The sequence below is a fragment of the Chanos chanos genome, chromosome 11 (genome assembly GCF_902362185.1).
Source record: "Chanos chanos chromosome 11, fChaCha1.1, whole genome shotgun sequence".
NCBI lineage: Eukaryota > Metazoa > Chordata > Actinopteri > Gonorynchiformes > Chanidae > Chanos > Chanos chanos.
The window spans coordinates 20,662,621-20,675,120 of NC_044505.1; the positions used below are offsets into that span (position 1 = coordinate 20,662,621).

At 39.4% G+C, this 12,500-nt stretch overlaps 2 protein-coding genes across 2 annotated transcripts in view; one reads left to right on the forward strand and one right to left on the reverse strand.

Moving 5' to 3' along the window:
• The window catches only part of LOC115823827 (ecto-ADP-ribosyltransferase 5-like), a 7,210-nt gene extending 5,424 nt beyond the window's left edge, over positions 1 to 1,786 (forward strand). The window contains exons 2-3 of the mRNA XM_030787850.1: positions 1,228 to 1,243; positions 1,601 to 1,786. Of these exons, the coding sequence (XP_030643710.1) occupies positions 1,228 to 1,243; positions 1,601 to 1,786 (202 nt within the window). The remainder of the gene's footprint in view (positions 1 to 1,227; positions 1,244 to 1,600) is intronic.
• Positions 1,787 to 6,539: 4,753 nt separating this feature from the next.
• Positions 6,540 to 12,500, reverse strand: part of tacr3l (tachykinin receptor 3-like) — an 11,190-nt gene continuing 5,229 nt past the window's right edge. The window contains exons 4-5 of the mRNA XM_030787851.1: positions 7,846 to 8,042; positions 6,540 to 6,807 (exon numbers count right to left, since the gene is read on the reverse strand). Coding sequence (XP_030643711.1) covers positions 6,540 to 6,807; positions 7,846 to 8,042 — 465 coding nt within the window. The remainder of the gene's footprint in view (positions 6,808 to 7,845; positions 8,043 to 12,500) is intronic.

Here is a 12,500-nt window from a genome sequence, read left to right on the forward strand (position 1 = left end):
AACTTCTTGAATCATAATGAATAAGAGAATGAGAAGACACCTAAAAGTAGATTGTCCTGTGTAAAGAGAAAGGAAGAAAGAAAGAAAGAAAGAAAGAAAGAAAGAAAGAAAGAAAGAAAGAAAGAAAGAAAGAAAGAAGAATACCAATTTCATCGGCTCATAATTGTATATTTTATTATTATTATAGAAACCACAACAACTGAAGGTTTAACTGTATGTTTATGGTTACAGCTTTTTCTCATGAACTATGTGTCAAAATATTGATTATGAATTATCTGTGATGGTTACGTTATGACGTATAAACTGATTGTAGATTCCACATTGGTATGTCTGCCTGAGGTCCAGTGAATAGAGAATTTGAGGCTCTTAAAATGATAGCATGAACTACTGCAGTGTTTATCTAGACAGCACTTAATTTGCTCACACAAGAAAAGAAAGTGCTCAAGAAAAAGTTTCTTATTTCAAAATAACTGATCTGAAACAAAAATCAAAGTAGTAAAAAGGTCAAAAATCTGAGATGCTCCCCATGAACCTCTTGGTTGTCATGGTGATAGAAGGTCATCAGGTCTATGCTCATCCTCCTTTGCAAATCACTAGCCACAGCCTCGTGGGACTGTATAAATAGCATTTGTGAGGTAATCAGTGATGACATCGGCAACATTGATACTGATCATGTAGTGAATATTTTCACAGAAAAAGATGAAATTCAGATTTTTCCCTTAATTCTGAATATATTATTTTCTGAGCAAGTCTGTTGACGGATGTCGTATCAGACGAGCATGTCTTTGAAAAAAAAAAAAAAACAGCGTTTCTTGTGTTTTTATTTTCGGCTCCTCTCAAGCCTGACCAACAATAACACTTTTTGTTCATTTTCTGTATTTCTCGTGTCATATTTTTAAACTTGAAGTTTCTCAGCGTTTAAAAGAGGGAATAGGGGTGAAGAGTGCACTCATACAACACCAACCATAACCTGCCAAAATCAGCATCAGGAATCAGAAACAATGTGTACTTAATAACAATGCCCAGTGTAGGTCCAGTATTGCCTTGCTTGTTTTATTTCCTTCATTATGTGGGTAATAGCATAGCAGCTGCTGACTTAACACTGGACATTAAGCCTCTTCCTGCACTGTCCTTGGCAACTCAAAGCCCCTGCAAAAGCCAAGAGCACACGGCATCTGGCCGTAAATTTTGGCACTCTATAGGGAGCCCTTTCTCTGTTTCCTCCAGGCTTCTGGGAGGCCTAGTTAGGAGATTTATGGGGAGACAGACGAGGCCGATGGGACAGATAACAAACACTTAGGCCTGTAGCAGGAGCAGATCACAGGCTGTCAGACCCCGGTCCCTCGCCGTTTCTTGATGTAATAATGTCCATGACTGAGGGACTGATTTACGGCCATGGATAGATGAGATGTCCAGCGTTTAATGTGAGGCGGAGTCATGAATGTTTTGAATGGTTGGGAGAACAATGGGTCAGCATGACAGCGAGGCACTTAATGCCTGAGTGGATGTTTTTTTTTTTGTTGTTGTTGTCTGCGTTTTTGTTATTAAGTTTCCAAGAACAGAGAGGCGAAACTCTTGAGATTGTTCTCCTGTTTTGCAGGAACTGTACACGTCCTCTCCTCCCAACATCACTCTTCAGGAAAACGTTTCTCTATCGGAAACAGATGTGTTGTCGAACAGCGAGTTCGGGATTGCTGAGCGTGTGTCTGAACTGACTGTTGGCTGTCATCAGGATTACATCAACCAGGGGTCTTGGCATCGTTTCAGAGACAGCTTGATTCGCTAAAGTTTTGACATCAACGTTGTGAGAACAGTCAAAGGCCTCTTAGTTATTAGTATGTGCCTATGGCATGTTAGTTGATGTGTCGACAGGAGCCATGTTGGTGCTGTATTCCCCCAGTAAAGCTACGGGACTGAACCTATGAACAAAACATTTAAGATTTATCTCCTTAAGGTACTTCAGGCATTAACCTAGTATTTATAAGGACTTGACAATTCACGCATTTAAAATAATACCCAAAGAGATACAGAAAACTGGAATATCACAACACTCACTGACAGAAGATAAGACATTACGTTCACTAAATGGAGATCTTAAATATCACACAGACAACCCTGACTACTTCCCTCTCTCTTGCCGTTCATAATCTTTTGAATCCTCTCCCCAGAGAGAGAGAAGGAATTCCACTGTGTGGTGTTTGGATGTATGAGGCAAAAAGAACAGGCCTCTTCCGCCTTTGCTGCAGCTGTAGTGGATCAAGCATTCTTGCCCCGTAGGGCCTGGCATTTGGAAAATCTGGGTAACCTCCTGTCAGTTTCATTTTAGCTGGCTCCCCCGTGGAAAACAAATACAGAAGGTGGAATGCTGTGTTGATTCCTGGGGTGGCTGAAACTCAAAACCATCATGTTTGTCTTTTGTATACTTGCAAACCCCAGTGTACCCAACATTCTCCTCCTCTTCTTCATCGTCATCATCATCATCATCATCATCATCATCATCATCCTCCTCCTCCAAAGGTGCTTCAACCTCTGCTATAACATCATTGCTGCTTTCATCTCTGTAAAGCTGGAAGAAATACGTCAATATGTGTACATGCCGATTTTTTTTCTTGGATTTGAAGTTTTGAATGTATGTCATTTATCGAAACTTAGAATGTTTGCAAGTGGTTTTAGGTGCTAATGAACAAGGGCTGAAGAACATCATGGTTAGATTGTCTGGGTCAATCTAGTTTGCACCCCCCATCAGATCTTCTATTAACTACACAGCTCGTTTATTGCTTCTAGTTGCTAGTTGTTGGTTCTGATTATCTGAAGCACAATATTTTCAACAATAATTTTTTGAAAAAACAACCAAACAAACATACAATGAGTTGTTTGCTGAAGTTTGAGCTTGTACATCCCCCACTCCAACCCAAAAACCACTGAGAAAACAAGACTAGAAATAGCATTTTGAGCACATTCACATGATATTAATAGACATTATGTATAGATTCATACAATATATTCATCTCGTTGGCTACTCCGCAGTACATGTGGCCGATGAAAATAGACAGCAGGTCACCTGCTTAGCCAGGGAGACTAGTCAATTTCTACACTCTCCCTCTAGTGGGCAAATGACAGATTGCAGTTAACTACTTAAATAACAGGCTCACTGCAATTATTAATTCTTTTTCTCTATATGTTCTCGCCTGTTTTCACTTAAATGTCTTGTAATATTATGCCTTCCTTGCCCCACACGTTGAAAACAACTTAGACAACGTTAGCAAATGATTAACTACGTGAAACAGCATGTTTAACTAAGCTCTACACGCTTCCACAGATTTGATGATGAATTCTTAAATGCGTTTATCAGTAACTAGCACCTCATCTTGTCCGAGTCGTTTCATTTACCAACAAAGGTAGACATTTCTTTTAAATAAGGCCACAGAAGGTCTTCGCTGGTAGCATGGGCAGTGGAAACAGTGGATTTAGTGTTCTGCACCTCTGTCATTTTGAAATCTCTGCTTGAGATTTGGCAATTCGGGATTCGCCTTATGTTCTGGCCAGTGTTGAGAACGCATTCCTGAGCAAATCAGCATGAGCATGTAAAGACAGACTATCAGATGTATCCGGCCATAATCTGTTCTACATCGACGTAAGATCTTACCTCACCGTTGCTTAGAACATACTTGTATTCAGGCTATTGTAGAGGGTGGTACGATTGCCTCACCCCTTCCGTTGGCCACCCTTTCCGTTGGCCACCCTTTCCGAGGGCAAAACATGGTGCAATATTGCCGTAGCTGCTGTTACGGAGAACCGTTGCCTAACAACCAACCACACGAATGGGACAATGTAAGAAGTAACGCGAGTTATCAGTAAAACTACATTGTTGTAAAAAAAAAATGACATTAGACCTTTAAAGACAAAATCAGGTATGTAGTGAAAGTTGTAAAAACGGCTGATGTTTTGTTGAAGCGTAAATCCCGAAGAATACCATTTAAGTACAGTAACAAAGCGTATGTTTTTTTCTTGCTTGCGACCTCAGACATGAAGCAACTCGAGGGCACATATTCATTCGCCTTCTTTGCTTTGATGGACAGGGTTCTGGCACAGGTAGTGAGGCGCATGACTAATTCTGTAACCTCTTTCAGCTCCACCACAACTTTGTGGATCATGTCCTGGGCGATGAACTACACAGCAAACGTAAGCACTCGTCATCTTAGAGGGCTGATTCGACAGTCTCACTCAAACAGAGGTCCTGCTCATGTTCCCGTAGATGCAGGAGAGGTTTCTCATAAACTCAGTCTATAGCGGTCCTTCTATGTGTAGCCCAGATTGCCAGTACATTATTACACAAGGCCCTGAATTAGGAACAGTGCTAAACCAAGTACATGACAGTCAACTGAGACCATTAGTCTGCGTAAGGTCAGCTGAGCTCAACAGCTTCATAGGAATTTTTTTTAGCAAATGTTAGTACTTTTCTGACTGATTTACATTGACATGTGTATGAACAGACCAGAGTGAATGCTGTTGGATGGCTTCAGAAACGTAAAACAACATGTTTTATTCGGTGTAAAATAATAGGCTTAATTGCTACCATGTCTACACAATCAAAGTGTGGAAATTCTATGTGATATTTATTCATCTTAAATATTTAAAATTGAACATATGTAAAAACCTGCAGTGGCAGAACATAAAGATATGCCAGAGGTCTCAAATGGTGCAAAACATAGGGAACTTTATTCCTAATCTCCACAACATGGCTCATTAAATATATTTTTTATACACTCATGACATTTACAAAATAAATAAATGAATAAATAAAAAAAATAAAAACACAAGCTAACCCTGTCATTACATCTGTGATATAGATGACACAAGATATCATAATAACTATCAATAAAATCATTACATTATACACATAGTTAAATTCACATAAATAATGACTAATTTTTTTTTTTTCCTAACTTTGTCTTTGCAGCCTATTCGCACTGGCTTCCAAGTCACGACAGCACTATGCAAGGTGTCCAAATATTTTTTTTTATGGAGGACTTCTCTTCAAAACTACATAACTTATAAAAAAAATTCACTTAAAGCGCCATTATTCATGTTCATAGCTTAAACCACAATGTACATTCAATAGCAACGATGAGATATTTGCAGAGATAAAGCACAAAACAGTTACCACAGATATATCCAGTACATATTCTATACATTTCCTTGCCGTGTATAACACACAAAAAAGGTCTCACATAAAAAAAAAAAATTCTTAAATAAATCCTCCCAAAACATGTAGATAGGTTGACATAATCATACTATATTAACAAAGAACTGTTTTGCTAGTTTTACATGGTACCATTTCATTGAACAACTGAATTTTTTTTTTCTTTTACAGATTTCATATTCTGAAGTCACCCTGTCTATGGAAGTGGTCACACAGTACAGGAACTTGCCATAAGCAAAACGCTGCACAGATATGTGCACTCACTTGCACAAACACACTTAATAACGCACAAGAACAGACAACTACCTTTGACCAGTATTGATTTTTTTCCACTCTTCAACATTCAGTTGTTATTCCTCCCTCCACACACTACCATATTATACAACGAGGAAACGTTGGCGGGAAAAGTGGGGGGGGGGGGGTCTTAAGTGAACCTAATTTGCTGGAAATTGCGAGAACACAAAAGAAACTAATGAAACACGGTGTCTGTAGAATGTGTGCTGAATAAGTGAAGGCAATCATGTGTAATTTTGTCTGTCTCAATTAGTGCCGATTGTACAAAACACCAACAACGCAAGACTGGCATTACAGCTCAGACTAACTACCTCGTTGCTCGTCACTCGTGGTCAGTGTACTTAACGGATGAATGCAGGAAAAGGATGAGGCTCGACGGGGCTGAGACAGAGACAAAAATCAGGCTAAAACGATTCATCTGACATACTGGCCGTAAACTAGGTAATGCAGGTCAACATCTGCACAAGTCACATCGATTGTGAAAGATCACAGTCAAACTACAGAAATTCTCTTGTGAGTTGTAACCTTTGGGTCAATGGAATGAAAGTACCGCTAGGGGAATCGCATTTGTTTTGTTTTTGTTTTTTTTGTTTTTTTTTAGCCGTTTGAAAAGTGCGGGGATTAGGAATCCAGTGATGAGATGTCTCTCTGCGGCAGGATGGATTTACCGGAGCCGGAGAGGAGGGGGGATTAACATTTAATGGGATCAAATGATGTTGGAAACGACTCAAATGCCTTGTAATATCAGGAGTGTACTGTATTTGGCCTTATGGCGGCTTTTCATCGGCGACTCTTCACTCGGTTATGGATGTTGTAGTACTGTTTTGTTATGTGCTGTGCATTTGTTTTTCATTCTAAGCACTGTCTGTTACTGACTGATTGTGTTAACTGTAATTCATTAGTGAGCATTATTTCACTTTTTGTGTGCCTCAATATAATAACAATCGATATATACTTCTTCCTAGACAACATTCATTATTATAAGTTAATCATTTAATCATTAATCACATTATTGGCGTAATATTTCCGCGTTTTTCTTTTGTCAGTTGTACTGTTCCGCTTCAACACTTGGGTCGCTGTAGAGCTTGTCGTCGACGCCTTTGACCTCGTCTTGACCCTGTGAGATGGCGCTTTTCTTGCGGCTTTGGCGTGGGTCGACCCCGTTCACGCTGGTATCCATCCGTGAAAGAGTGCACATGCTGCTCTGGTTACGGGGGTTGAAACGGGTGGTGCGCAACTCCAGCTCGTCGTAGCTCGACACCTGGACGAACGGGCACCAGCGGAAGGCTCTCTTGAACCCCGCCCGAAACCTGGGCCAAGACCACAACCCAAATATGATCAGTCCGACCCCGACCCAAACCGAGCAACCAGACAGCGGTGACTGGAACTCATGTTCTCTGGTTAACCACCTCAGATTTGATTTGATTGGATATTTGGCCTTTCTACACATATCCACCTTACCCTATAAAAACCCAGGTACAGGACGAGAGCCGAATCACTCTGAGCCCTCCTTTTGTAAACAGACCTCAGCTGTGTTTTTTAAAAAAAAAATATGAGTGGAAAATGACAAAAAAAAAAAAAACTCTTTCATGCCCATGGAGCAGATAGAAACCCATGTGGTATAAGTGTTGCACAGAGTGAATCAGAAATGTGCCCTTTCCATTCAACTTAAGCTCAGTCACCCACTTTGAGTTTAAATCTTATACCTCTCCTGTCCTCCGTTCTAAACCGACCACCACCCCCGGTACGATCCATCAGTCACTGTATTTAAATACATTAGAATTAGATTGGAGTTTGTGTTTTGAACTGTAATTCCACTCTCAGTAGTCACTCAGCACCTTTCACTTAAGGTGTGTTCATGCTCCGTTCTTCTCAGATAATTACAGTGAACTGTGAACAAATTCAGTTTTTGAAAACTCATTTCATGCGTAAGTGAATGCTCCAGACAGCTTAGTTCTGTAGCCAGCCAAGCTCACGGTATTTTAAGTTTGCGGTTCTCTCTTGTGGTTCTCTTAAAAGTGCACGGCAAACACAAAACTCTCTCTCTTTATTTGTTCTGAGATCTAATCTAATTGCCATAAGCTTTTTTAATCCTCCTAATTTATGTGGTGCACAATTGCACTTGTCACTACAAATGGTTTGAGTTTATGGTGTGAACAGAAAGTAAAGTGAAACCTAATTTGAACTGAAGTGAACCAAAAGCAGGTATTCTTTTACTCTTTTGTTCTAAACTCTTAGTTCATTTAACATTGGACTGACTTCTGTTCCATGAAAGAGCAGCTTCGTATCTGGCCTCTATATGAGCGTCTCTGTGTGACTTAATGTCTGCTGTGAATGTTTGGTCTTACCTGCCATTAAGGCAACAGTAGATTATGGGGTTGTACATGGTGGAGCTCATAGCTAGCCAAAGCACTGACAGATACACCTGCTGGATGGACTTGAGCCTGTTCAGTCGTCCGTTGAGGCCTGTCACGATGAAGTACACATGGTACGGCAGCCAGCAGAGGGCAAAGGTCACCACCACAATGATCATCATCTTCACCACCTGATAAGAAGAGTGGAGAACAGACAGGGAGTTGGTAATAAACAAAGAGGGAAATGAAATGGTCTCAGTGATAGAAACAACGGCGAATGCGATAACCTTCAAGAGATATTGACAGATTAGTTTGATAACGTGATACTTGCATCCGGAAATTTCCGTAGTGCTCTGTCGCGTCGGGTAACATAACTTAGCTTCTGGTTTCAACAAATTTTGATAACTTGAAAAGAATTTTGAGCAGATGGCATGTGCTTAGGCTCAGGTGAATGGTGTTTGATAAAAAAAAAAAAAAAGTGTGTGGTTGCTGTATTGTCCTTAGAGAGAGCTATTTAATTGATTGGGCATGAAGACATCAAGTCCCAAAAGCAATCACGATCTTGGACAAATCCAGTTTTCTTTATGAAAGAGGAAGATGAATAACAAGCGTAAATTGCAGGTCTTACAAAGAGCAAGTGCATAATTTTCACAGAAAAGGTGAAAATAGATATTGTCGTACAGGCAGCTGTCAAAACTGAATTTCATTATTGTCTGTTCTACCAAAAGATCTATTTGTTTGGGTCACACCTGCAGTATCCAATGCACACCCATCAAAATGCATACAACTGAATAATTATATCGATTCCGATTCCATCCGAGCCGTTTGTGTTTTCGCAAAGTCTTCGCATAAAGTTTGAGAAAATATCAACCTTGTGATGGTTTCAAGCTTTTATGCAGGAGTTTTTACATGTTTGAAGTCTTCTGGTAATTTTTTTTTCTGAGGGGAAGAAGGAGAAATCTTCCGCTTCTGATTCTCAATTACATTACCATACAGAACACCACTTTGGTTAGAAATTATTACCAGTGCGATATCTTACATTTTCCTCGAGCTGGAGCGAGACCACGCTGGAGATGAGTTTCTATAACTTCAAGCACTTTTGCTCCAACTTTTATTATTTTCAACCTCGTTGAACTAGATGCGGTCCCTCTTTAATATGCCTGACAAGCTTTTAAACCATTGATCCACCCCTGTGAAAAAAGCAGAGAGGGTAATTGCACATTGATCTCTCTTTTTCTTGCTTGTTTTCTTTCCTTACTTTTCTCTCTCCCTCTCTCTCTCTTATTTAACTCTGTCTTCTTTTCTTCTCTGTACTTTACGTAAATCGTTTAAAGCCGCCCCCACACGAGCGCGGACTGTTCCTTACGCTATGCATAAAAACACGCCAAAAAAATAAAGAGATGAAAATGCGAAAAGAAAAGGAATCATCTGCTACCATCCAGCAGTGATCCCGTTCATTTTGGGGCTATTGTTTTCAGTATGACGCTGAGGACACGGACTGAACACGGTCTGACTGGAGGCTAATGAGGTTGTGGGTCAGGGGGACACGGTTGCGGTTTTCGGGAGTGACAGGTTCACAAAGCAGGGAAAGGTTAGCTATGACGCAAACCCGAAACAGCAAGGGATGAAGCGCGGGGTGACAGACACTGCACACCAGACTGATTTAGCCCCAGCGTGAGGATGCCTGAAAAACACCGACTCAGTGGTGTTTTTGTGTGTGTGTGTGTGGGTATGTGTGTGTGTTTTATAGTCATAGATACACTGAGGACAATTCTGTCAAAAAAGTAGGTTTATTCTAAGTAGAGTGGTGAAGTTTAAAGGTGATGGAGAGGGCAAGATTATGAGCAAAACCTAAAATAAAAAAAAACGGCCATGAATGGACTGTGTACTAACATTTTACAAATGTCTTAACTGAAACTCTTCATCTTAATCACATTTGTTCTTCATGATCTAAATCACGCTTTAGTAGATCTGTCCCATTTGTACTGAAATATCAAATATTCCACTACTTCTATCCTCGAAAACAGAGTCCGAAGGTGACGTGTGATGCCGTCTAATGGTTCACATCTGGTTGCTGTGTAATTGTACAGACTGCGCCCAAATTGTGGCTTAAGTCATAAATACTGTTACACATTAAAACAGGATTTAACTGTTTAAGTCACAAACCTAATGTTGTGAATTTTCGCGTTGGTTCATTTTATGTTTTTAATCCCAAAGGCTCAGCAGATAAACGTTGTATCAATATTTTTTGTGTTAAAAACAAAAAGGGGGTGTGTGGGGTGTGTGTGTGTGTGTGTGTGTGTGTTGGGGGGGAAGGGGGGCTAGATGCTAGAAGCATCTGGTCTCTCCTTGCTTTGAGGGACTTAAAAGAGGGATCACTGACACACCTCCTATTAAACTTAAACTTACGTGGCATTTTTAAATTGTTGTTCATTTGTAATTGTTTCTATTCTAACAGCAACTACTGTTATAGCAGTGTCTCTAGTCTAAAAACCTGTCTGGCACAAACAAGACCTGTTGTTGTTTAGGAACCATTTACAGTTCTTTTTTTTTTTTCCATTGCTAACATGCATAGGTCAAAACTAAAGTCACGTTGTCAAAACTCTACACACAGCGAAACAAAAGTCTATGGGGACCAAACTGTGAGTCATTTTTCATTGCTTTCACTCAAAATGCATTCAATGACCACACTTTCCAAAATCCATGAACTCTTTTCTCTTTCATTCTCCACCACCTGCAAAACACTATGTATTTGCAGCACATTTTTCAAATGCTTACACACTGTTTTCAAAACTGTTAAAAACAGATTCAAAACAGAATGATGGCGAATTTGGTGCAGTTCTGCAGTAACCATACTGAAATATATATGCAGATTTTAACAATCGCTAACAAGCTTTTGTGGAATCTGCAGTCACATTTTCAAAACTCTAAACACAATTAGCACAACATCCATCTGTTGTGGACCATACCATTAACACGGTTCATGTTGTTTTCACAGAATATGCAGTCAATTAACGCGTTTCTAAAGTGCTTAAATTTTATTTACTTACAAGCTTACCCACTATCAAAATTATGGATCTTTCTTGTCTTATTCACAAATGGTTGCACACAGCATGCCAGAAATGAAAACCTAAGGTTCACAACCTTAAATATAGTATAAAGCCTCTACTTCTGCAACAGCTCAAAAGCTATACGGAAACGGCTGATATGCATTTTTGAATGGACGGATCATTGAAACACTGAATGGACGGATCATTGAGAAATAGCTGATTTACTGTAGTTTGTGTAAAACAGACCAACCACAGCTGATTCCAGTCTCAAGCAGAGACATGCTGAAGTGCTGAAGCTCTTTCAGTTACATGCACATAGACAGTGAAAAACGGGACTACTCGGACTGATTTTGTTCAACGTGGATACAGAACAACACAGAGGGGCAGAGAGATAAACAATAATGTCTGGACAAGGGAGAGGAAGAGGACTAGGGAGAGGAGGAGCTGGACCAGGCAGAGGAGTACCTGTGGCCTTTTTTTTTTTTTTTTTTTACCATATTTGTATATTTGATTTTTACACATTTGGAACCATAGGCCATGTACGTTGGAAATTTTGTTGATCAATGGCAGCAATGTCACGTTGCTAACAAAGCTTTTAAACGCAGCAGTTCTGTCACTTTGTATGTTTTTCTCTACTGTACATTCCATGAAGTAAAGATGACTCATTCACTTTCAAAAATGCACACATTTGACACTCAACCAAAAAAATGTAGTTTACAGTAAAAGGAGTCTGAATTATAAAGATTAATGGATTTCATATTGTCTATTGTATGCAGGTACCTGTAGAACTGAAACATGACAAGTAATGTAGTTTCTGTAATGCCATCAACTGTTAGTATTTTGAAAGTCATTGTGCTATGACTGAATACATGTTCTTTCTGGATAGAAAACATGTGCTAGTGTTTTGAAAGAATGAATTGATACTGAGTTTGGTTTGCCGTGTTTTGACAGGGTCAGTGTATGTAGAGAACGTTTTTTTTTGCATTTTGTAATGTAGACTTGGTATTTAATGAACAAAACGCGGTTTTGAGCAGAAAATTAACTATATGGTCAATTGTGTGGTGTAGGTGTGTTGTTGTGTTAAGAGTTTAGAAAAAGTATGTTAAGTCCAGGTAAACGCTTGTTAGCAATTGTAAAAAAAAAAACTGTGAAGGATACAAAAGCAAATTGCTGCCTTTCTGTTTCATTCTTGTCAATATGTCAATAAAGTGAAAAGATGTTCTTCTTATTCTATCATGAAATTCTGATTTATGTGAAAAATCATTCAAACTTCAAAGATTAAAGTTCATCATTTATGTAATGCTCCCTGTTGTTAGTGTTTTTTAGGTCAGTGTGTTATGAGTGACATCGTATGCTTTCCGAGTGAGAACTGTTGCCTGTGTTACGGTCGAACAAGCTTATTTTGAGACATATATGAAGCGTTTTGGTGGTTTGAGTGAGTTTTGGAGGTGAGATTAACTGTTTGGCCAAGATGCATGTTGATAATGCAGACTGTATGAAGAGTTTTGAAAAAGCAGCTTCAGTATTAACCAACGCTTGTTAGCAACTGAAAAAAAAAAGCTATAAACTACTGGTAAGCCAAGGCTGAATGAAGGCTTA